The sequence below is a fragment of the Mobula birostris genome, chromosome 12 (assembly GCF_030028105.1).
Source record: "Mobula birostris isolate sMobBir1 chromosome 12, sMobBir1.hap1, whole genome shotgun sequence".
Taxonomy (NCBI): Eukaryota; Metazoa; Chordata; class Chondrichthyes; order Myliobatiformes; family Myliobatidae; genus Mobula; species Mobula birostris.
The window spans coordinates 87,120,684-87,147,893 of NC_092381.1; the positions used below are offsets into that span (position 1 = coordinate 87,120,684).

The window sequence follows — 27,210 nt, forward strand, 5'->3', positions numbered from 1 at the left end:
TGTGGCTATACTACTTGGAACTGAGGAAGTAGAAGTGGAGGTATTTCAAGACATGGAGAGAAATTAGTCTCAATAGTGTGAAGATCAAGTTCAGAGAGTGAATAACAAAGATGATTGGAAAAAACCAAGATTGACACAAATTAATAATTTTTATTTTGCAGCAAGTGGTTAGGACTGGATTTCACTGCTGGAATGGATATTGGATTTTCAGAAGGGAATTGATGAAGTACTTGAAACGAAAAAAAAAACAATTATGGCAAGAAGGCAGAAATGTGGGTCTAGCTGGATTGCCCTTGCCTAGAAGCATTGTTGGATGGTTATAGATCAATCTATTCAATCACTCAATCTCTTGGTCTTTCTCTGCAGCCATACTACAACCCTTCTCACTTGTTTTGAATCTGTTTTTGGATAAAAAAACTTCTGCAAGTTTCTTTTCAATTAATTAAGGTCATTCCCTAAATTAAAGATGGAGCATTTCAGTAGAAACTTATCAGAACAATCCTGGAAGCAATAATTTTGGTTATGGGGAAACACTAGACTGCTGGAATGGTTTGCTGTGCTGATGGCTGAGGGCTGATCTAATGGGCATGTTCAGAACTTAATCAATCAGGGAGAAGTCAGCTTCTCTGGCAGATAGCATGGATTGAAAATAAACAGTGGAAAACTAGAGAAAAGATAAGGTCCTTTCATTGTTACAAATTATAATACCTGGAGTGCATTGCTTGTAAAGAAACCATATAAATGCAGGCTGCAATTGAGAGGGTCCGTGCAAGCAAATAATGAGCTAACTTGTGAAAGGAAATTGCATGTGTGCTGTAAAGGGAAAAATAAATGTGGGAAGACAAGGAGAGTGAAGTCAATTGAATAGCTAATGCTATTTGTTTACAGAGTTCAGTTGGACGTACCTGTTGCTGAACTTGATGAGACTATACTGTGGTCAGCTTGGGTCATTCAGTTCTGGAGAGGATGAACTCTACCTACTTGTGCTCCATTTAGAAAGCTTTCAGCTTTGCTGCACCATGAGAGTAGTTAGGCATGCCTGTAACAAGCAAGCTCAGGCTTGTAATGTCTCCTTTAGACAAAGCACAAAATCCCCTGTCTGCAAACGTTACACTATCATGTTTTAATTAGTTCCTGTTATCAAAGAAACTGATTTGGTTGCATTGAGCAGAATGCTTTACAGGATGAGACAGCAGAAGTAACTCTTTTCTTTAAGTGAGCCTGAAAGCTTATGTTTAGATGCATTGCAATGTTTTTCATTATTTGTCATTCCAAATATGCTGTCAGAATAAGTTTTTTTAATAAGCAATGATGCAGAAAAAGAATGATGGGAATAAACTTTGATTGTTTAACCCTCACTCTGTAATGCACTTCCATAATTATGGACACTACATTTCACATATGCAAATATGGTGGCATATCACATGGAAGTTCATATTGATTATGGAGTTTTATTGATTACCCACTTAGCAATATTTTCATATTCTTCGAGTATCATTCTTAAGTCACAAGATGTAGTGGTTCAGTTTATTCATTCAGCATGCATTCTAATCTTGAAAGCAAATTGGAAAGGGAATTTTAAACACTTGGATGACAAATTTTAATCAGCTTTAACCATAGCATCTCTGATTTATTGACTTTTTTCCAAATAAAGTAATATGTTTTCTAGTGTGCCATTCCTTGTTAATATGAGCCTTGATGAGTTTAAAGGAGTTCTGCCTCCGATACATTTGTTCATTGTAAGAGAGAGTTTCATGGATAGGAACTGTATAAAATATAAAATACAGTTCTTGCTTTTAAACTGAACAATAGAATGCTGCTGTGAGAGCAGTAAATGCACACGATAATAACAAAAGTTGTGCATATGGGAAAAATTTGTTGTGCCGGTTGCAGGAAATTTGCAATTGGACTGGCAAGTTTAGGTAATTAGGTAATTATAATTAACCTAGCGACATAACAGCATTCAGGAGGAGCAATATAACATGGGGTAAAGCAAAGTTCTCCACATAATTTGGTTATCGTTTAAAACTATGGACCAATTAAAATCAAATATTCTACTCAGGTGTGCACAAATTTTGTAAATGAATTTAAGAACATTATGTTCTACATGGCACAGCTGCACACCAGGGATCTTTTTATTTGGTTTGGGGGGAATTCAACTTCCAAAGTTTAAAACATGCACATTTGGATATGAATTGATTTCGGCTGTAGTGTTTGTTTTAAGGAATGCAAACATGCTGGTGTAAAGCACTTTTCATTATCTGGTCCTAAAGCAATTTATCACTTAGAATATTCTTTGAAGTCTAGAGCATGGTTAGGTGATCACAAGTAAAAGCAGGACTGAAGTTTTAGAATAATATGACTTCCTTCTGCAAGTGGTTAATAATTCTTCTCTGCTTATTTGGATGTGAAATAATTTATTATGCTACCACAGATGCTTGCAGGTTTAATAACAATAAAAAAAATCCAGTCATACATCAGTGGATTTGATGCCTGTTGGCCTGTACCGTAGCTTACATTGAATACCAATGATTCTATAGTTGCTTATAAAGGACTGGGCCACATCTTTTGAAGTAAGCTGTACATTTACATAACAATTGTAACTTGTCTGTCAGTGACAAGTGCGTATGGGCAGTGTTGTGACAGACTGTCACGTAGAATTGCAGCAAAGAGGGAATTTTAGTCTTGATTTTATTGACAAATTGGGTTCTGAAGGCATGATGTAATCACCTTTGATTTGACTGAAATCGAATTGACCCTTTGGAAATCTATGATAGAATGTCTAGACCTGCCACTTGATATTTCAAACTTCTTGTTTAAGTCATCAGAAATATTGAGTATAATGGAATATTTAGAGTGTTTCGGGTAAGAGTGCAGCACACAGATCCAGATTGAACTGAAGAGGTAGTTTGGAAAAGCACAAATTGATGTTGACTCCATATAAACTTTGAAGCATAAATTGAAATCTATATAATAACGTTTTCAATCTTAACTATAGTATGGAATTGCTGACCAAGACACAGGATGATTACAGTGCCGTTTAATTTTTAACTGATATGTGTAGAGCTTTACTCAGGACCAGAACACAGACTGTTGATAGTCTTGAAGAGGTTGAGTCCTTTGGAAACTATATTTATAGTAAGCTGTTACTTCAATTTGCTGCACTGATCATCCAAAAACAATTCTTACTGGAAAATAATGAAATCATTTGGGTATTTGTCACTTTAAAGATGACTGGATTTAAAGACTTGGTGCACTGTTATGTGTTTTAGTACTGCGCAGTTCCTTTCACTTTTCTTTCCGTCCAAGAAGCAGCACACAAACAAGTACAATGGATTCCACTTAATTGGGACATTAGTCAATTGGGGTAGCTGCTTATTTGGGACAACTTCTAAAGAACAAAAACTAATCGAAAAAATAGCTGGGATTCCCTTTGCTTATTTGGGACATTATGCTGCTTAATTTGATAGGAGACTGTTGCCGAACAGGTTCTGACTAGCGCTTGTGGTGTGTTCTTGTGCGGCCGTTAGACACCACATCATGCTTCTGTTTGTGTTCAAAAGCAGCAACTTTTGGCACTGATAGTTGGCAAGAAGTAAGCAGTAAGACAATTTGGAACTGTTTTGCTCATTGGAGTTTCAAGTATGTTGGCTTGGAGATGTCAGAAATGGTTGGGAGTGAAACTAACAATTTCACTAGTTCAACAAGTTAGGAACTATGAATAAATGTATCAACAATCAACTTGAATGTTACAATGAAGATTTGGAGGATGCAATTGTTAAATGGATTGTATTAAGGCAGTCCATTCTCTGCCCAGGTGTCTGTGCTGATTTTGTTCACTGACAGTCAGTCAAAAGAACATGGCAGTGGATACTGGATGAACTTGTCCATCTAATACACAGGAACTCCTCCATCTAATGCCCAGTTTTATCGTATTGTAATACCATTGGTAATGTGCTAATTTATACTGTATTTCATTTAAATGCAGTCAGCCCTCCTTACCCGCGAGGAATTGGTTCCGGGACCCCTCGCGGATACCAAACGACGCGAATGCTCAAGTCCCTTATTCAACCTGGCTAAATGCAGTGGACCTTAGGACCCAGCGGAACCTCGGACCTTATTTAACCTGTCTTAGTGCGGTGGACGTTAGGACCCGGTGGCGGAGCTCTGAATCCGCAGTGTTTCTGTTCATGAAAATAATCACGATTATGATTGAAAATAAAGTGGAAATAATAAAGCGATGGGAAAGAAGTGAAACGCCATTGGAAAAGTGTTAGGCTACAAGTCGGTCAATGATCTGAACAATTTTAAATGGTAAAGTGAGAAAGGCCCTGCCCCGATTAGAGCTACAATTATTACTAAACAACGCAGTGGTTTAAGTTCTGGGGTTTTGGGTTTTTGATCCTCCAAGTCAACTCGGCACAGATGGAGAGCGTGCTCGGTAGCACTCTGTCACTGGATCAAACTCGGGAACTTCCGTTCCCGAGCCTGGCACTGAAACATATGTTTCTTAAATATTTTATATGCATAGAAAGGTAAAATAGATACTATATACTAAGGCAAACGTTTGACTAACTGACGCTAAATAATACCGGATGTACCTGTTCCGACTTACTTATTAAGAGAACTTCCGTTTTTTTTCGATCCTGATCCACGATAACCTACATACATCCTCCCGTATACTTTAAATCATCTCTAGATTACTTATAATACCTAGTACAATGTAAATGCTATGTAAAATAGTTGTTATACTACATTGTTCAGGGAATAATGCCAAGAAAAAGAAGTCTGTATATGCTCGAACAGCAAGTGCTGGAAGAGCACTTCTGGGTTTTCTTGATTCACGGTTGGTTGAATTCGCGCATGCGGAACTCGCGGATAAGGAGGGCCGACTGTACATAATTTGTTACTCAGTTTGCCTTTATATATCTTTTTAACTATGTCCACGAAACTTTGGCTAATTGGGGCAGCCACTTAATTGGGTCAAAATATACTGGTCTTGATGTATCCCAATTAACTGGAAGCCATAGGCGTGGATCTAGCAATCTCTTTGTCATGTATTTCCCTCATTTCTGTGTGGATATAGTATGCTTATCTCAGGCAAGTGAACTTGGCATTGGAATAAGGAAGGGTGAATGTAGATATTGTGATTCTGGCTCTGATTTCTTCCCCTTAGGGGACTACAACCTTCCAGATGATGCTAGCTTACATACTGTCTTTCCTTCTAGCTTTTCTATGTGGATTTGAAAGGGAGTGTGCAATTTAGTGTTATATCAAGGCAAAGTCATGTATGGATTCAAATGTATCACTCTTTGATTCTATTTGATCACTTGTTATTCACATGATGATTGCACAGATGATTGTATCTCAGTTTATGCGGTTGAATTTGATCTGCAGCATGGTGGTTGGTCAGCGTGATGAGTTTAGTTAATCGACTGGAAGTAAATAGGTCAATGAAGTATTGTTTAACAATATTTCATGCAATAAAATCTGCCAATTTAGGTAGTATCTGTGGTAGGGGAAACAGAGTTAACCTTTCAGATCAATGAGCTTTTATCAAAATAGGCCTGATGTAAAGTTATTGACTTGAAACATTTTTTTCTCCACAGGTGCTGACTGACCAGCTGTGTACCTCTGTTATTTTCTGTTTTAGGTTCATATTTCCATCTTAATCAATTTTTGCTTTGTATGCACTATTTTCAAGACATTTTTCTTTTTAAATCTTTTTATTGAATTAGTACACAAAAGGTAAACCATGTAGACCCTAATATACTGTTGCAATATAAATTTGCAAGAGATATTAATACACAAAAAAGGTTAGTACAAACAGTGCAGTTTAGATATACAATAATAAGGTAATATAATAGTATACTAATTTTCCATACGTATCAATAAAGAGAAGAAAAAACCCCAAAAAAACCCACCGTGCAACTAATCTAAAAAGCAAAGCAAAGCAATGGGCTAACTAGGTATCAAGGAGACTTAAACAACTTAAAACAATCACGTCCTCAAACCCAACCTCCATTGAAAACAGTTAAAAAGCAAGAAGAGAATGTAAATATGGGCAAAGAGAAAAAAAAATTACATTAAATGAAAATGTTGAATAAAAGATCTCCAGGTCTGTTCAAATTTAACTGAGGTATCATAAAGATTACTTCTGATTTTCTCCAAATTTAAACATAGTATCGTCTGAGAAAACCAAAAGACGTAGTTGGGGCATTAATCTCCTTCCAATGTTGTAAAATACACCTTTTCACCATTAAGGACATTTTGAAGCTACACTAATTCATAAACACCTGCACTGATTCATAGATTCTTAGGGTCAGAAATATGACATATAAAAAAATTAAAACTCCAAACTTGTGGAGCAGCAGACAGTCACTGATAGCAGCTTCTGGAGTTGAATTTTAATTGCTGATGTGTTTATTCCTGAAATTGTGCAGCAGAATTTAAAAAAAGCCTACAGATGTTGGAAATCTAAAACAAGAAACAAATATGCTGGAAGTACTCAGTACGTTTCCCATAAATATGGCCTGACCTGCTGAGTATTTCAAGTATTTTTGTTTATTTAAAATATTAGATTTCTAGCATCCACAGGATTACCTGACGTTAATATTCAATAAAAGCATCATGTTGGATAAATTAATAGGACTAGAATGAATGAAACTCCAGGGTCTGATAATCTGCAATCCCCAAATAGTAAAATAAACAGCTATGTAACTAATAGATGTATTGGCTGACAGCTATCAAAATTCAATAGATTAGAGGGCAATTACTTCAATTACTGTGTGTGGTGCATGGCCAAGTGGTTAAGGGCGTCGGTCTAGTGATCTGAAGGTCGCTAGTTCGAGCCTCAGCTGAGGCAGCGAGTTGTGTCCTTGAGCAAGGCACTTAACCACACATTGCTCTGCGATGACACCGATGCCAAGCTGTATGGGTCCTAGTGCCCTTCCCCTGGACAACATTGGTAGCGTGGAGAGGGGATACAGCATGGGCAACTGCCGGTCTTCCATACAACCTTGCCCAGGCCTCAGTCAACATCGAAAATCGATGGATAGCTGAAGAAGAAGACTTCTTATTGGAGGGTGACAAATGCAGAACAGTTAGCTTACGATGAGTGGTAGGGAAAATGCCAGCATCTATTATAAAATATGTTATAACGAAGTCATCATGGATTCATGAAAGTGAAACTGTGTTTGACATGCCCACTGGAATATTTTGAGCCTGTAACTCATAGAATAAAAAGAGGAAGCCTGTGAATGTGATGAATATGGATTTTCAGAAGATCTTTGATAAAGTCCCACATGAGAGAATTGTGTTCAAAAGTTAGGAGATGGGATTGGTGGTTTATTTTAGCATGAGTTGTAAATTCGGATTATTGATTTGGTTGATGATGTGAAAGATTGTCAGGGTGTGGTCTACAAATTACAATGGGAGATGGAAAATTCATGCCAAAAGGGCAATGATACAATAGTCATGCGGGATTTCAGTATGCAGGTAGATTGAGAAAATCAGAAAATTGGTGCTGGATCCCAAGAGGGGGAATTTCTAGAATGCCTGTGAGAAGGCTTTTTAGAGCAGCATAGTTAAACCCATGAGGGGACCAGCTATTCCGTATTGGGTGTTGTGCAGTGATCAGGAATTGATTAGAGAGCTTAAGGTAAAAGAACCCTCAGGGAAACATGATCATAATGTAATTGAATTCATCCTGAAATTTGAGAAGGGAGGCTAAAGTCAGATGTAGTGGTATTACATAGAGTAAAGGGAATTACAGAGGCATGAGAGAAGAGTTGGTCAGAATTGATTAGAAAAGATCACTGGCAGGGATGATGGCAGAGCAGCGAAGGCTGGAATTTCTGGAAACAATTCAGAAGGCACAGGATATATATATATCCCCAGAAGGAAGAAGTATTCTAAAGGCAAGATGACACAACTGAGGAGAACAGGAGAAGTCAAAGCCAACATAAAAGCCAAAGAGAGGGCATAAAATAGAGCAAAAATTAGTGGGAAGTTGAAGGATTGGGAAGCTTTTAAAAATCAACAGAAGGCAACTAAGAAGTCATTAAGAAGGAAAAGATGGAATACGATAGTAAGCTAGCCAATAATATTAAAGAGGATACCAAAAGTTTCTTCAGATAAGTGAAGGTGAGGCAAGAGTGGATATTGGAGCACTGGAAAACGATGCTGGAGAGGTAGTAATGGGGGACAAGGAAATGGTGGACGAACTGAATAAGTACTTCGAGGCATATTATAAAATAGGCCATAATCAGCATGGTTTCCTCAAGGGAAAATCTTGCCTGACAAATCTGTTGGAATTCTTTGAAGAAATAAGCAGGACAAAGGAGAATTGGTGGATGTTGTGTACTTGGATTTCCAGAAGGCGTTTGACATGAGGCTGCTTAACAAGTTAAGAGCCTATGGTATTACAGGAAAGATGCTAGCATGGATAGAGCGGTGGCTGATGGACAGGAGGCAAAGAGAGCCTTTTCTGGTTGGCTGCTGGTGACTAGTGGTGTTCCATAGGGGTCTGTGTTGCGAGAGCTTCTGTTAATGTTACGTGTTAATGACTTAGATGACGGAATTGATGACTTGGGAGTTCTTGTGCAGGATTTCATTAAGGTTAATTTGCACGTTGAATCGCTTATGAGGAAGGCAAGTGCAATGTTAACATTCTTTATAAAGCACTGGTGCGGCCTCACTTGGAGTAGTGTGAGCAGTTTTAGACCCCTTATCTTAGAAAGGATCTGCTGACACTGGAGAGGGGCTGAGAGGGAAAATGGATCAGCCATGATGAAATGGTGGAGCAGACTCGATGGACCAAATGGCCTAATTCTGCTCTTTTATGCCTTTCGGTCTTATGGTCTTATCTTCACATCATATTTTTACAGCCTTATCAACATGCGCTGTATACTCATGGGACAGTCATTCAGAGATCTGGACATAATTGAGACCAGCGGTTTATGATTTCAGTAGCTTGTCCAAAGCTATACTAGTGGAACCTTTGACATGCCTATGTGCTGGCAAGAAGTTCTTTCTCTATCTGTGCATAGTTTGCTTCTGTACTTGTTAAAGCCTTTGATGTATAGACTACAGGTTGCCAAGTGTCATCATGCTGCTGTAGTAGTACTGCTCCAAGGTTGTACCCGACATCGATTGGAGTCCTTTGTTGAGCACCTGTGCTCTATCCACCAGAAAAAACAGGATCTCTCTGTGGTCACCCCTTTCAATTCTACTTCCCATTCTCTTTCCGACATGTGAGTCCTTGACCTCCACTGTTGCTGCAATGAGGCTACACTCAGGTTGGAGGATTAACATCTTATACTCTGTCTGGGTAGCCGCCAACCTGATGGCGTAGACATCAATTTCTCGAGCTTCCGGTAATTGCCCTCCCTATATCTAGTTATGATCACTAGATGCAAGGTATTTGTATTTATCTTATTTCTTTCATTCAAGGGAGTAAAAATCTTTACATTGTATCTCCATTATTGTACACGTAATTGTTTTGTATACATGTATGTGTCATCAGATACACAATCAGATCAATGTACAGTCAGATATGCAATCAGATCAACGTGTATTGATAAATCTGATAGCCTGGTTAAAGAAGCTGTTCCAAAGCCTGTTGGTCCTGGCCTTAATGCTGCGGTACCATTTTTCAGGTGGTAGCAGCTGAAACAGTTTGTGTTCCCCTACACACACTTCTGTCACCTGCCCTGTCTGATTTCCTAATTGGAGATCCAGCATCACACTCTCTCAAGTTGGGACCCCTATATAGAAACATAGAGATCTACAGCACGTTACAGGCCCTTCGGCCCACAATGTTGTGCCGACCATGTAACCTACACTAGAACCTGCCTAGAATTTCCCTCTATTTTCCTAAGCTCCATATACCTACCTAACAGTCTCTTAATAGTCCCTATTGTATCGCGTCTACCACCTTCGCTGGCAGTGCATTCCACCAATTGCTGTGTGAGAAACTTACCTCTGACATCCCCTGTGTACTTACTCACAAGCACCTTAAAACTATGCCCCCTCGTGTTAGCCATTTCAGCTCTGGGAAGAAGCCTCTGGCTCTCCACATGATCAATGCCTATCATCATCTTATACACCTGTATCAGGTCACCTCTCATTCTTCGTCGCTCCAAGGAGAAAAGGCCAAGTTCACGCAACCTATTTTCATAAGGCATTCTCTCCAATCCAGGCAACATCCTTGTAAATCTCCTCTGCACTCTCTCTATGGTATCCACATCAATGAGGAGTGGAAAAATTGTAGGGCAGATATTAACAAACCAAAATTGCATGCATTTTGGTTTGCTGTATTTTGTGGGAAAATGTAATTTCTACTGCATTGGACTAATATGCCTTTTGACAACTCTTCCTACATTGCTCTGCTGAATTTTGGACAGTAGGTAGCTGATAGAGCAAAACTGATCTTGTCAGTATGTATTTCCATTGAAAGCTTCAATTTGAAGGTTTCGTTGAGGTGTCCCAAAAACATTTAATTGCCTTACCTTAATCATGAGAGAAATGCAGAGTACAAATGTTTATTTGACAGCTCTAATCTAACTTGTTTTTGGAAACTAGTGTTATAGGAAAAGTGTCTGCAAACATTATTTGATGTTGCTGATTTGTTGACTTGTATTAACTGCGACCTCTTGTGAAGCTATCTAAACCTTCTAGAAATGTCATTCCAACCCACTGAGCAGATGATGTTGTCTAGGGGTAAGAGATCAAAACACAACTGGTATACAAAAGTTAACCATGGAAGATAATTGATTCTGTTTGTTCTTGTTGGAAAAGTGATTAGACTAAATTATTCTGACAGGGGTTTAGTTATTTCCATGACGAAAGTTATGTAGTTTTGTTTTATTGCTGTTAGTTTGGACAGTTACAGGAACTCCGCAGTCTTATGAGTTTCACTTAGAGGTGCATTAGCTTAGTTCACTGCATTTTGTGCGTTTTTCTGGAGGTTTTCTTGAAAATACCTTTTTTCTATTTATATCAATTGGAAAAAATTGGAAGCTTGCTGCTGATGCTGTTAATTTTTGGTATTTGTTATTAGAGTAAATCTATGGAAAAAAGATTTAATTGCAAGAAATGCCCTTAGAGCAATTGTGTACTTTAATTCTACTGTTCTGGGTCTATCATATTTTAATAGTGTATTCTTTGGTGGAAATGAATAAGCCACTTGCTTTAGAATTCCCTCCCTAAAACTTTCCATTTCCCTCTTTGAAATCTTCCCAGAAACATGTTCTAACAACCTAGATTATGAATGGACTCTAGTTACATGGAGCACTGCTGCATTTTCAACAGCACCTCCAAATCTTCCAACCTCTACTGCCTATAAGGACAAGGGCAGCAAGAATTTCAGAACAAAAACAGCTGCAATTACCACTACAAATTGTATACCCTTCTAATTTGAATATGACTTTATTACTTAATATTTTCTGGCTCAAAATCCTTGAGCTCTTTACCCTAAAATCACTATGAAAAATACCTTAACTGTGCAGATTGCAGCATATCAGACTGATGGCTCACCACCAACCTCTGGAAAAATTTACAATAAGCAATAAATACAGTTCTTGTGACTGACACCCACATTTGCATGTGAGTAAAAATATTGACTGTTTTCTGCTTAACATCTACACTATTTTTGATTGTTTCCTTGTAATTTTCAATTGCTCTACTTTTATCAAAATTAATAAATACTTTTCCATAACATATGAAAGAAAACTCTTAAACAGTCTCTTGGTGGCAAGCAGGCCAGTATGATATTCTAAATTTCAGTGAAAAAGACAGCTAAATAATAACAATTACATTTTTTGAAAATTTAATTCTGATGACTCTTTTAAACTTCCTTTCTTCTGAGCAGGCTTTTCTTGATTCTTATATGTTGTTGGTAAAGCTGTTACAATTTGGTTGGTTCTCCCTGATTTTGTTCCTTTTGCTGTGTTTTTTCTCTCTTCTCATTTCACTGCCAGAGCAGCTAAAGACTTCCCTTTTAGCAAGTATCCTTAATTTTTGAACAGTTATTAATGTGCTCTGAAAAGAATTGCTGAGAAAGGGCAGGTTGAAACACAAACAGTGAGGAGCATTATTGTTTCAGACCAGGAGTGTGTGTAGTATGATGCCAGTAGGGATATGTGCTGAACTATAGTCCTAACACTGGTAAAGTTACGTGCATAAGTTTGTAAAGATATAAAAATGTGTACTTAACATCTCCCTCCAAAAGCAGTCAGCTATAGGTTCATTGGACTGCTACTAGGTCTATACAGTTTTTGTGACTTAAACTGTGGAGTCTTGTGGAAGGACAGTGCTAGGAACAACGGGATCAACCTTGGGGCATAACTAAGACAATATTCTGTTGATGGATATTTGGATGGTGTGCTTAGACATTTGCATTTCATACTGGTAGTGTATACTTATTTTTTCTATGTGGTTTTTGATGATTTTATAATTCATTGCTGACTGAACAAAGTGGTCCCTCGAATGAGTGAAATCCTGTAATAGTGGGTTGATCATTATTGGTGCCAGGGTTCCAGCTATTCATAATCTGTATCAGTGATTTGGATTTGGGAATTAAGTGGTAGTATGCTCTTGATTTAAGAAGCTGGGTGGAGTTGTGAATTACAATGTACATGGGTTTCATATGGAAATGGAAGTTCTTATAAAGAGGCAAAGGCATAGGAACGAGAAAATAATGTGGAAATTATGTTTACAAAAACATAAAAATAGAAGAGCAGACATTTTTAAATGATGAGAGACTGAAAGTTCTAGGTTATCAATGAGACCAGGGTGTTCTTGTACAGATCACTGGATATTTAGAGAATGAAGCAGCAACGAATAATAAATAGTGATTTCTTATGATGATTTATATTGAAGAATCCTGTCTTTCATAAAATCAGATATGGATTAATATAAATTAACAGCGCAGCACAAGGCTGTGGCCATCAGTTGGAGGACAACTAAGAATTGTTCAGATTGCATGTCAGGATTGTAGAAGCTAGTACATAGGATTTTTTTATGTCCTTTTTACCTCTGATCAGCAAGTTGGAATCTCCTAGTGGACTATTGTTTACTTATGATGGGGTTTTACTTAAACCATTATAGTGTTAAAGTCGCAAACACGAGGAAATCTGCAGGTGCTGGAATTTTAAGCAACACACATCAAAGTTGCTGGTGAACGCAGCAGGTCAGGCAGCATCTCTAGGAAGAGGTACAGTTGACGTTTCGGCCGAGACCCTTTGTCGTGTTAAAGTGTCTACAATTGACCAAAGGAAATGATTGGCAGGTTTATAAATAAAGTGACCTTTTCAAGAATGTTTGCTCAATGTAATAAGTGTGAAGATATTCTAACAGTGCCTTTAACATTGCAAGAATTACAATTATATTAACTTTTTTGATTGTGTTTCAGGATTTACTGAAGGACTCTGATCTGAAAGTACGATTTGGTGGTCCAGTGGTCAGCAGTCTTTACCAGGAGGAAACGATTAGGTATGTTAACTGAATGGCTTTCACATGTATTTATTTAACTAAATGGCTGCATTTCCAGTTGCGCACATAAATTGATAGATTTGCCAATGGCAGTAGCTTTGTATTGTAGTTTTAACATATAAAGGTAGTCCTGGATTTAAGTGCAGAAAAAGTTGTAAGTTTATTCTCATGTTTTACTTCCATATGTTAAATTGCACCTTGCAATTATTTATTACATGGACTGTTCAGTTGCAATTTCTCCAAGTCTAGCAATTTCATGTCTGAAGGATCTGCTCATTTCTTAAATTCATCTACTTACGGTCATATAATTGGGTTGAGTACAATCTTCTCCGTTCTCTGCTATTATTTTCAAATTCAAGGTCTCCCATGCATTTATTTGAACATCGGCAGGCATTCTGACCTCTGCAAGGGACTGGCAGCTGTTGGTGGACCTCAAAGGGCAGCTGAAGTTCCCCAACCATATCCCAGCCACCACCCTGAGACCAGACATTGTCCTAGTGTCTGAATCTACTAAGCAAGTGGTGCTGCTGGAGCTGACAGTCCCATGGGAAGATAGCTTGGAAGAGGCCTTTGAAAGGAAGCTCTCCAAGTACGCAGGACTGGTCAGCAACTGTCAGCAGGCTGGATGGAGAGTGAGGTGTCTCCCAGTGGAGGTTGGTTGTAGGGGATTCATAGCCCATTCTTTAGTTAGGGCCTTCAGCATTTTGGGCATCGAGGGAGAGAGGAAGAGGAGAGCCATCCGCAGTACCACCGATGCAACAGAGAGGGCCTCAAGATGGCTGTGGCTCAAAGGAGGGGAGCCATGGAGTCATAAGTAGCTAGCCATCTGGACACAAGCTGGGGTCTGATCAGCCCCGCTGGGTCACCTGGAGGAGGTTGTATGATGTTGAAAGACCCGAAACACCCGATGATTCCAGGAACATCACTGAAGATGTGTCCAGAAGCATCAATAGATGTATGTACACAGATAAGTTATATTTTAATAAATGTGCAGTACGTGATTGAAAATTATGTCTTTAACTTTGCTCTAATTCTTATGAGGTAAGAAAAGTGAATGGACTCTTAAGAAACTAGAATCTGTTTGAAATGACAATTGGCTCCATTATTCACCAAAAACTGCTTTATTACTTTGAAATTTTGTTAAAACAGTATCATAGTCAACTTAAGGTTCCATAAGGAAGCCCAAGAAAGACTGAGTTTGTCAACTATGAGTCTCACAAAAAGAAGCACAATTTTCATTTGTCAGCTTCTGTTTCAGGGTATGTAATTATTGATGCAGTAAATTCAGTACCTCTCACATGCAATAGAACTTAGAAGTCGAAGAAGACTTTATTGTCATATACACAAGTACATGTATGCACAGGTGTAATGAAAAACTTACTTGCATCAGTATCACAGGCACATAGCATTAGATAAGCAGCATTCACAAGAAAAGCATAAATTGAGTAAAATTTATACGCAATATTTACAAGAAAGAACACAATTAGAACAAAATAAGTCCATTTAGTGTAAAGTGATCATAGTGTTGCTATAGTTAGTGTTGTGCCTGTTGGCTCAAGAACTGAATGGTTGAAGGGAACTAGTTGTTTTGAAACTGGTAGTGGGGGACTTCTGTACCTCCTTCCTGGTGGCAGCTGATGGCATGTCCATGATTGTGTATTGGTACATGTTGTCTTCTTGAAGCAGTGCCCCATGTCGATACTATCGAAGATGGGGGAGTGATGTGCCATGATGTATTATGCTGAGTCCATTTCTATCTACAGCTTCTTATGTTGCTGTGCATTCCAATTATTGTACTACATCATTATGTAACTATTCAGGATACTTTCAACATTGATGCATGGGCTGATAAGTAGCAAGTAAGATTTGTAGCACAGAAGTGCCAGGCAATGACTGTCTCAGCAAGCAAGAATATTAACATCCTACGCTTGACATTCAGTGCCACAGTAATTGCTGAGTTCCCCCAGCATCCCATCGGTCATCATTCACTGGGCATCCTGCTGCCTAAATGCCTTTGCACTTTCTAAAAGGCACATCGAAAATACTCTTCACTTGCCTGAATGTGTGCAGTTCCAATAGCTGTCAAAAAACTGGATGCCATTCAGAATAAATCATCCCACTTAATTGATGCCCATCAACCATACTAAATATTCCTTCCTTACACCACTGGTACACGATGTGTACCAAGTGTTTTGCTTGCAAGATGCATTGCATTTTATTGCCTTGCTTCCTTCGACAACACCTCCGAAGTTTGTGACATCTATCATTGAGGACAAAGGCAGCACATGAGAACACCGCTTTCTGCGGGTTCCCCAAGTCATTGACTTGGAAATAATTGTTTGTCCTTTAAGATTGCTGGGTCAAAATCTTGGACCTATTTCCCAAAAGTGTTATGGGTATATCTTCACCAGAAGATCAGCAGTGGTTGAAGAAGATGGCTCACACTAGTTTCTCAAGTCTGATGAGGAATGGGTAATAAATGCAGACCTTGCTCACGGCAGCCTTTCCAAAAGAATAAATACAAATATAGGTCATTAATGTAGTAAAACATACCTGCTGGTGAAATTCTGAAGCAAAAACTCGAACCCAGGAGCACTCAACAGACTAATACCAAATCTATTCTAATGCACTTCTGTGTGGACCAGAGCCATGTAAGCTGAACAAATGACTGAAAGTTTGGTTTTGAGGAAGCTGTACTGAAAAGAAGGAGACAGAGAAGATTAGTGAAGGAATTCCAGGAATTCCAGACTTTTTTGCCTTAGGTAGCTAAAGGCATGATGGCTAATGACAGAACAATTAAAATTGAGGAGTACAGAGATATTGAAAGCTTGATAAGTTACAAATTTAGGAATATCTGTAAATAATGCAAAGTATTAAAAACACAAGATTTTTTGCAGATACTGGAAATCCAGAGCAGCACACACAAAATGCTGGAGGATCTCAGCAGGCCAGGCCACATCGATGGAAGTAAACAGTCAACATTTCAGGCCTAGACCCTTCTTCAGAAAGTATTAAAAATACTATTTGGTATAATGCTAGGTAAGTATGTTACTCCAAAAATGTGAAAGTGTGCCATTCAGCAACTTGGTAATCAAATGAGGCACTATGCTTGCTTTGACCCTCAGAACATTGAGGAACCATCACAAACTCCTACATCCCCTTGTGATCCTATGATTTCAGTCTCTGAAGCTGACGTGTGGGCTGCCTTCAGGAAGGTGAACCCATGAAAGGCATCCGGACTTGACGGGGTACCTGGTCACATACTAAAGATTTATGCTGATCAACTGACTGGTGTATTCTCTGAGATCATTAACCTGTTGCTTTGGTAATGTGTGGTACTCACCTTCTTCAGGCAGGCTTCAATTATACTGGTGTCCAAGAGGAGTGTGGTGACGTGCCTTGATGTACTTACACCCACAGTGATGAAGCATTTTGAGAGGTTGGTGAGATGATGTATCAGCTCCTTGAGAGGGGACTTGGATCTGCTCCATTGTGGCTACCGGTGCAATAAGTCCACAGCAGATGCCATCTTATTGGCTCTTCACTCAACTCTGAAACATCTGGACAGTGAAGATGCATACATCAGGACGCTCTTCACGAACTGCAGCTCGGCATTCAATACCATATCCCCTCAAAACTAATCAATAAGCTCCAAGACCTTGGCCTTAAGACCTCATGTGCAATTGGATCTGGGATTCCTCACTTGTAGACCCCAGTCAGTTCAGACTGGCAGCAACATCACCATGATCACCATCAGTTCAGGTGCACCACAAGGCTGTGTGCTTAACCACTGCTTTACTCACTTTATACTTATGGCTGTGTGGCTAAGTACAGCTCCATTGCCATATTCAAGTTTGCTGATGACACCGCTGTCATTGTCTGAATCTAAGGTGGTGATGAATCAGCATATAGGAGGGAGATTGAAAAACAGGCTGAGTGGTGTCATAACAACAACCTCTCACTCAATTTCAGCAAGAGCAAGGAACTGATTATAGACTTCAGGAGAGGTCCATCAGCCAGTCCTCATTGGAGGATCAGAGATAGAGAAGGCTAGCAACTTTAGATTCCTAGTTGTTACTATTTCAGAGGATCTGTCCTGGGTCCAGCACGGAAATACATGTGCAAAGAACACACGGCAGTACCTCGACTTCCTTAGGAGTTTGTAGAGATTCAACATGGCATCTAAAATTTTGACAAACTTCCATACATGTGTAGTGGAGAGTATATTGACTGGCTGCATCACAGCCTGATATGGAAACACTAATGCCCTTGACCAGAAAATCCTACAAAAAGTACTGGATTCAGCCCAGTCCATCCCAACCATTGAATACACCTACATGAAACGCTGTTGTAAGAAAGCAGCGTCCATCATCAGGGATCCCCACTTCCCAGATAATGCTGTCCAAGAGCCTTAGGACTTGCAACACCAGTTCAGGAACAGTCACTACCCTTCAACCATCAGGCTCTTCAACAAAAGGGAATAACTTCACACATATCATGAACTCTATCATTGAAATGTCCCCTTAACCAATGGACTCATTTTCAAGGACTCTTCATCTCATGTTCTTGATATTCTTTGCTATTTATTTATATTTGCATTTGCATATATAAATATGTATTGCATTTGTTGTTTTCTGCGTTCTGTTTGAACACCCTAGTTGGGCGGTCTTTCACTGATTCTGTTATGGTTACTATTCTGTAGATTTAATGAGTATGCCCACAAGAAAATAAATCTCAGGGTTGTGGTGACATACATGTACTTTCATAATAAAACTTACTTTGAACATTGAAATGCTATTCCCTTTTCTTAGTTCCTTCATGTCTGCTGCATCTGTTCCCAGGATGAGGCTTTTCTATCCAAGTCAAGTCAACTCACTTTTTATTGTCATTTCGACCATAACTGCTGGTACAGTACACAGTAAAAACGAGACAACGTTTTTCAGGACCATGGTGCTACATGGAACAACACAAAAACTACACTGAACTACGTAAAACAACACAAAACTACACTAGACTACAGACCTACCCAGGACTGCATAAAGCGCACAAAACAGTGCAGGCATTACAATAAATAATAAACAAGACAATATGTACAGTAGAGGGCAGTAGGTTGGTGTCAGTCTAGGCTCTGGGTATTGAGGAGTCTGATGGCTTGGGGGAAGAAACCGTTACATAGTCTGGTTGTGAGAGCCCGAATGCTTCGGTGCCTTTTGCCAGATGGCAGGAGGGAGAAGAGTTTGTATGAGGGGTACGTGGTGTCCCTCATAATGCTGTTTGCTTTACAGATGCAGCGTGTGGTGTATATGTCTTTAATGGCAGGAAGAGAGACCCCGATGATCTTCTCAGCTGACCTCACTATCCGCTGCAGGGTCTTGCAATCCGAGATGGTGCAATTTCCGAACCAGGCAGTGATGCAGCTGCTCAGGACGCTCGCAATACAACCTCTGTAGAATGTGGTGAGGATGGGGGGTGGGAGATGGACTTTTCTGAGCCTTCGCAGAAAGTAGAGACGCTGCTGGGCCTTCTTTGCTATGGAGCTGGTGTTGAGGGACCAGATGAGATTCTCCGCCAGGTGAACACCAATAAATTTGGTGCTCTTACAATCTCTACGGAGGAGTTGTCGATGTTCAGCGGAGAGTGGTCGTTCCATGTCCTCCTGAAGTCAACAACCATCTCTTTTGTTTTGTTTACATTCAGAGACAAGTTGTTGGCTCTGCACCAGTCCGTTAGCCACTGCACTGCCTCTCTGTCTGCTGACTCATCGTTCTCGCTGATGAGACCCACCACAGTCGTGTCATCAGCAAACTTGATGATGTGGTTCGAGCTGTGTGTTGCAGCACAGTCGTGGGTCAGCAGAGTGAACAGCAGTGGACTGAGCACACAGCCCTGGTGGGCCCGCGTGCTCAGTGTGACGGTGTTGGAGATGCTGCTTCCAGTCCGGACTGACTGAGGTCTCCCAGTCAGGAAGTCTAGGATCCAGTTGCAGAGGGAGGTGTTCAGGCCCAGTAGGCTCAGCTTTCCAATCAGTTTCTGACGAATGATTGTGTTGAATGCTGAACTGAAGTCTATGAACAGCATTCGAACGTACGTGCCTTTTTTGTGCAGGTGGGTTAGGGCCAGGTGGAAGGTGATGGCAATCCAGGACATCAGATATGTTCTTCTTCTAAAAATGGGGTTTCCCTTCCTCCACCATTAATGATGGCCTCACATGCATCTCCTCTATTTTGCAAACAGTTACTTCTGCCCCCTGACACCACTTAAGCTTTCGAGCATTCTGCTAGTGTCTTCCACAGTGAAGACTGACACAAAATACTGTACTTAATTGGTTTGTCTGCCATTTCTTTGTCTCCCATTATTTTGTGTTTAGTGTTTTCTACAATCCAGCAGGGATTTTGGTTTTTCCTTATTTAAGGGAAAGTTATGATATGTAGGCCCTTGAGCTATTTTCATTTGTACAAGTGCTTGCCTGAGGTCCCTTTTGTTAATGTGTAGTAATGAAGCAAAACCCTGCATTTTATTGCTTCACTTGCCATATTTGTTATATTGCACCAACACCCATGGGAAACTTGCGGCAGTTATAAGAGCATACCAGATTGCAGATGAACAAAAAAAGCTCATGTTTTCTTCTGCAATTTCTTGTACAAATATCCAAAAACAAAATAGTTGCTGGGTGCAATGATCTTTATTACTTTTCAAAAATGGCTTGTATTTGCTTGAGAAATCTTTCTTGATCCCTTATGTGAAGGGAAGAAAGTCCTTTGATTGATTTTAAAGGCAAAGTATGCTTTCCTTAATTTGAATATATATTTTTGCCCTGACAGCATAGAAGCAGGAATAAGACCGAGATGAGTTGGAGAGAGCTGTTGCTGGGTAACATTGGCATGTCCATCAAAATATGTGTTATGTCAATGAATGTTGTCATCAAGGTTGGTTGCCTGAGATTCCAGTATACTGGAAGGTTGTGCTGGAACAAGATGGAAGCAGTGAAACAGTAGTTATTTTGGAGGTTGGAAGTGGAAGAGCCGAGTAGCTGAAGTGGTTACTTAGGTTTTCTCAAATTAGCAAACAAATCATCTATGAGCACATTGCATTTTGTGTAAGATGGTGGGGTGAGGTGAGGTGTTGTGGGAAAGAGTTACTGTGCATAAACAGAGGTGGGAAGATAAGTCTTGCAGATCATAAGACTATCTATCCAAGAACCTGAACAATCGTTGCAAAATTCTAACATATGGAATTGGCTTGAAGTGGTTGTTTGCAGTAAAAGCATGTAGCTAATGCCTATTAAATATTGTAAATGTACCCACCTATATAACTTCCTTTGGCAGCTCAGTCCATGTATTCATGACCCACTGTATGAAAAAGATTCCGTTCAGATCCCTTTTAAATCATTCCCCACCTATTTTAAATCATGCCTCATAGCGTAGACTTCCTATTCACCTTATATATGACCCTCATGATTTTATAGACCTCTATAAGTTCACCTCTGAGTTTCCCATGTTCCTTCGAATAAAGTCTGAACCTATCCTGCCTCCCCTCATAGTTGAAGGTTCCCTATCGTCATAGCATCCTCATGAACCTTTTATGCATCATTTCCAGTTTCATGACATCTTTCCTGTAGCTGGGCAACCAGAAGTGCACACAGTACTCCAAGTGTGGTTTTACCAACAGATTGCAAATTTGCAACATGATATGCCTAACCAGCAGACAAGTAGGCCAAACTGCTTCTTCACCACCCTCTGTTTCCACTTGCAAGAACTAGGTACCTGTATTTGCAGGTCTCTCTGTTTTGCTGTTCTGGTTTAACTTTCAAAATGCAACTCTTGCACTAGTCCAAGTTAAATTCCTTCTGTTGTTCCTTAGCCCACTTCCTTAATTCAGCCAGATCCTGTTGTAATCTTAGACAACTTTCTTCACTGTCCACCAGACCGCCAACTTTGGTGTCAACCACAAAGTTAAAAGCCATGTTAGCAGCATTGTCATTCAAATCATTAATATAGGTGATGACCAACAGCACTGATGCATGCAGTACAGCACTGGTCACATGCCTCCAATCTAGTAGTGACTCTGCACTACTACCCTCTATCTCCTTCCACCAAGCAAACTCTATCTAGCTTACTCTGAATCCCATATGATCTAACCTTCCAAGCTAACCTACTTTGACAAAGGCCTGACTAAAGTCCATATAGACTTGTTTACTGCCTTGCTGTCATTAGTTTTCTTCATTATATCCTCAAATGAACTCAATCGAATGTGTAAGTTTCTATTTCCCATACACAAAGTCATGATGACTATTCTTTATCAATCCTTGCTTTTCTAAATGTTGATAGACCCTGGCAGACCACAGTACATGTGCTTGCAACACTGTGTGTCCGACAGAGTGATCAGCAGCACTGGGGCTCCACAGGGGACTGTCTTCTCTCCCTTTCTCTTCACCACTTACACCTTGGACTTCAACTACTGCACAGAGTCTTGTCATCTTCAGAAGTTTTCGGATGACTTTGCCATAGTTGGATGCATCAGCAAGGGAGATGAGGCTGAGTACAGGGCTGCGGTAGGAAACTTTGTCACATGGTGTGAGCAGAATTATCTGCAGCTTAATGTGAAAAAGACTAAGGAGCTGGTGGTAGATCTGAAGAGAGCTAAGGTACCGGTGACCCCTGTTTCCATCCAGGGGGTCAGTGTGGTCATGGTGGACGATTACAAATACCTGGGGATACGAATTGTCAATAAACTGGACTGGTCAATGAACAGTGAGGCTGTCTACAAGAAGGGTCAGAGCCGTCTGTATTTCCTGAGGAGACTGAGGTCCTTTAACATCTGCCGGACGATGCTGAGGATGTTCTACGAGTCTGTGGTGGCTAGTGCTATCATGTTTGCTGTTGTGTGCTGGGGCAGCAGGCTGAGGGTAGCAGACACCAACAGAATCAATAAACTCATTCGTAAGGTCAGTGATGTTGTGGGGATGGAACTGGACTCTCTCACTGTGGTGTCTGAAAAGAGGATGCTGTCTAAGTTGCATGCCATCTTGGTCAATGTCTCCCACCCACTACATAATGTACTGGGTGGGCACAGGAGTACATTTAGCCAGAGACTCATTCCACCGAGATGCAACACAGAGCATCATAGGAAGTCATTCCTGCCTGTGGCCATCAAACTTTACAACTCCTCCCTTGGAGGGTCAGACACCCTGAGTCAATAGGCTGATCCTGGACTTATTTCATAATTTACTGGCATAATGTACATATTACTATTTAACTATCTATGGTTCTATTACTATTTATTATTTATGGTGCAACTGTAATGAAAACCAATTTCCCCGGGATCAATAAATTATGACTATGACTATGACTATGACTTCTCCTCCAGTAACCTTACCATTGCTGGTGTTAGGCTGACCAGCCTATAGTGCCCTGGGTTTTCATTACATCACTTCTTAAATAAACCACAGGATTAGCAATCATTCTCTTTAGCTTTCCCACAATGTCCTAGGACATTACACTAGTCTACATTATTTTGTTTTTGCTTTTACTTATATACAGCTCATAGTTACAGGATTGGGCTATTTAGCCCCAAGAGCATGCACCTGTGTGCTGCGGTGAGACCGAAGCAGTGGAGCAGCATTTTGATTGTTGCTACAATTTGTCTCACTTGTATCTTCATAGCTTTAGGCAAAAGCATTTGGCTGCTTTGGTCACAAAGATTTTAGTTGATCCAACATCTGCACCCTTTTGGAAGAAGGTGTTTTTTAGATTTTCTGCTACATTTTAAAGGGGAAAGAAGATTTCTTGATTTTACAGCTGAGGGAAAAGTTCAAAATTTCAAGTTTTATATCTGACTTCCCCGGATATCTTGAACAAAACACGATAGTTTTTCTGTGTCTGCCATCGTGCTCCTGAAACAGATAGTATTCAGAACTGTTGTGGGAAGAGATTATCAGATGGACAGAGGAAAAAAATTGAAGGTATTCTCAATGCCCCAAGAAAAAAACACTCTGGAACACTCAAAGGAAACTTACACAAAACAACAACATGCAAGTTTCACCCGGACGGCTCTCAAAGTCAGGGTTGAACCTGGGTTTGTGGGACTGTGAGACAACAGCCCTACTTCCTGCACCACTGTGCCACCAAAAAAAATCCTTGCAAGATTTTCCTTTTCAAGTTTTCCCCAGATCGCTTTTCCAAAGTATCTTCTATTCTTCTTTACTTGCCCTAACTTTGTGTTATTTTCATTTCCTGATCATGAATAACTTTGAAGATGCTTTCTGAGTGAATACATGTCCTTCAGAGTTCAAAGTAAATTTATTAACAAAGTACATATATGTCACCATATGCAAACCTGAGGTTCATTTTCTTGTGGGTAGTCACAGTAGATACAAGAAACATAATGGAATCAATGAAAGACCACACCCAACAGGATGGACAACAACCAATGCGCAAAAAATAACAAACTACAAATACAAAAAGAAAGAGAAAAATAAAGGAAGTAATAATATTAATAAATTAATAAGCAATAAATATTGAGAACATGAATTGAAGAGTTCTTGAAAGTGAATCCATAGGTTGTGAGAACAGTTCAGTGACGGGGCAAGTGAAGTTGAATGAAGTTATCCCCTATGGTTTAACAGCCTGATAGTTGAAGGGTAATAGCTGTTTCTGAACTTGGTGGTGTGGCCCTTGAGGCTCCTGTACCACTTCTCAGATGGCAGCAGTGAGAAGAGAGCATGGCTTGGATAGCGTAGGTCTTTGAGGGTAGATGTTGCTTTCTTATGAGAGCACTCCATGTAGCTGTGTTCAGTGGTGGGGAGGGCTTTACTCGTGACGGATCCACTACTTTTTGTAGGCTTTTGCATACAAGGGCATTGGTGCTTCCATGACGGAATCAGTCAGTATACTCTCCACCACACATCTATAGAAGTTTATCAAAGTTTTAGGTTGCATGCCGAAACTTCACAAACTTCTAAGAAGTATAGAGGTGTTGCCATACTTTCTTCATAATGGCATTTATCCAGAACAAATCCTCCGAAATGGTAACACTGAGGAATTTAAAGTTGCTGACCCTCTCCACCTCTGATCCCCCAGAAAGAACTGGCTCATGGACCTCCGGATTCTCCTCCTGAAGTCAGTTAATCTTCTCCTTGGTCTTGATGACATTGAATGAGAGGTTATTATGGCACCACTAAGCCAGATTTTCAGATTCACTCCTATATGCTAACTTGTCAGCACTTTTGATTCGGCCAATGATAGTAAAGTTGTTGGCAAACTTAAACATGGCATTGGAGCTGTGCTTAGCCTCCCAGTTATAATTATAAAGTAAGTGGAGCATGTGGTTAAACATAAAGCCTTGTAGATGCACCTGTGCTGAGGGAGTTTGTGGAGGAGATTAGTGGCTGAAAGTGAGGAAAATAGAGAATCCAGTTGCACAAGGAGGTATTGAGGCCTACGACTTGAAGCTTGTTGATTAGTTCTGAGGGGATGATGGTTTTGAAAGCCAAGCTGTAGTCAGTAAAGATCAATGCACACAAAGTGCTGGAGGACCTCTACTTTTCGTGATTTTTATTAACGACCTGGATGTGGGGATAGAAGGGTGGGTTGGCAAGTTTGCAGATGACACAAAGGTTGGTGGTGTTGTAGGTAGTGTAGAGGATTGTCAAAAATTGCAGAGAGACATTGATAGGATGTAGAAGTGGGCTGAGAAGTGTCAGATGGAGTTCAACCCGGAGAAGTGTGAGGTGGTACACTTTGGAAGGACAAACTCCAAGGCAGAGTACAAAGTAAATGGCAGGATGCTTGGTAGTGTGGAGGAGCAGAGGGATCTGGGGGTACATATCCACAGATCCCTGAAAGTTGCCTCACAGGTAGATAGGGTAGTTAAGAAAGCTTATGGGGTGTTAACTTTCATAAGTCGAGGGATAGAGTTTAAAAGTCGCGATGTAATGATGCAGCTCTATAAAACTCTGGTTAGGCCACATTTGGAGTACTGTGTCCAGTTCTGGTCACCTCACTATAGGAAGGATGTGGAAGCATTGGAAAGGGTACAGAGGAGATTTACCAGGATGCTGCCTGGTTTAGAGAGTATGCATTATGATCAGAGATTAAGGGAACTAGGGCTTTACTCTTTGGAGAGGAGGAGGAGGATGAGAGGAGACATGATAGAGGTATACAAGATATTAAGAGGAATAGATAGAGTGGATAGCCACGCCTCTTCCCCAGGGCTCCACTGCTCAATACAAGAGGACATGGCTTTAAGATAAGGAGTGGGAAGTTCAAGGGGGATATTAGAGGAAGGTTTTTTACTCAGAGAGTGGTTGGTGAGTGGAATGCACTGCCTGAGTCAGTGGTGGAGGCAGATACACTAGTGAAGTTTAAAAGACTACTAGACAGGTATATGGAGGAACTTAAGGTGGGGGCTTATATGGGAGGCAGGGTTTGAGGGTCGGCACAACATTGTGGGCCAAAGGGCCTGTACTGTGCTGTACTATTCTATGTTCTATGTTCAATTCTATTTCCTATTCGCATTCTGATATGTCAGTCCATGGCCTCCTCTATGTCACAATGAGGCCTCATTCTGGGTAGCCTCCAACCTGATGGCATGCATATTGATTTCCTGAACTTCCAGTAATTGCCACCCCCCCTCCCCCACCTCACCATTCCTATTTCTCTCACCTTATCTCTTTCCCTGGCCATCACCTCCCTGTGGTTCTCTTTCTCTTTCTTCCATGGCCTTGTGTCCTCTCCTATTAGAATCCCTTTTCTCCAACCCCTTATCTCTTTCACCAATTGACTTCCCAGCTCTTTACTTCACTCCTCCCCTCCCAGTTTCAACTATCGCCAACTACCTTGTACTTCTTCCTCCCCTCCCACCAACTTCTTTTTTTATTCTGTCTTTTCTAGTCTTTTTTTCCAGTTCTGATGAAGGGACTCGGCCCAAAACATCAACCGTTTATTCTTTTTCATAGATGCTGATTGGCCTGCTGAGCTCCTCCAGCATTTTGTGTGTATTAGTTTGATTTACAGCATCTACAGATTTTCTCTTGTCAATAAAGGACATCCTGATGTATGCATCTTTGCTGTCCAGATGTCCTAAGATTAAGTGCCAGTGAAATGGCATCTGCTGTTGATCTGTTGTGACAGTGAGCAAATTGGAGCAGATCCAAGTTACTTCTCAGGCAGCAATGGAATTGTTTCATCACCAACCTCTCAAAGCACTTTATCACATAAGTGCTACCGGATGAAAGTCATTGAAGTAGGTCACCATGTTCTTCTTAGGCACTGGTATAATTGAAGCTTGTTTGAAGCAGGTGGGTACCTCAGTTTGCCGAAGTGATTGATTGCACCAATTGGTGAACACTCCAGCCAGTTAATCAGCACAGGTCTTTAGTATTCGGCCAGGTAGCCCATCTGGGCTGGATGTTTTCTGTAGGTTCACTCTCCTGAAAGATGCTCTCATGTCAGCCTCAGAGACTGAAGTAACAGGATCATCAGGGGCAGTGTGAGTTCCTGATGGTTCCTCCAGGTTTTGTTCGCAAAGTGAGTATAGAAGGCATTGGGCTCATCTGGAAACAAAGACCTGTTGTCACTTGATTTAACTTTATAAGAAGAGATAGTATTCAATCCCTGCCTCAAATGCCGAGCATCTTTCGTTGATTCAAGATTAGTCAGGAATTAGCACTTCGTCCATGAGATGGCTTTCCGGAGATCGTACCTGGCCCTCTTATGA

General features: G+C 40.3%; 1 protein-coding gene across 6 annotated transcripts in view; it reads left to right on the forward strand.

The window, feature by feature from the left end:
* Nucleotides 1–27,210, forward strand: part of acbd6 (acyl-CoA binding domain containing 6) — a 215,730-nt gene that overhangs the window by 47,285 nt on the left and 141,235 nt on the right. For all 6 annotated transcript variants that reach the window (XM_072274298.1, XM_072274299.1, XM_072274296.1 and 3 more), the window contains exon 4: nt 13,415–13,494. In XM_072274298.1, coding sequence (XP_072130399.1) covers nt 13,415–13,494 — 80 coding nt within the window. The remainder of the gene's footprint in view (nt 1–13,414; nt 13,495–27,210) is intronic.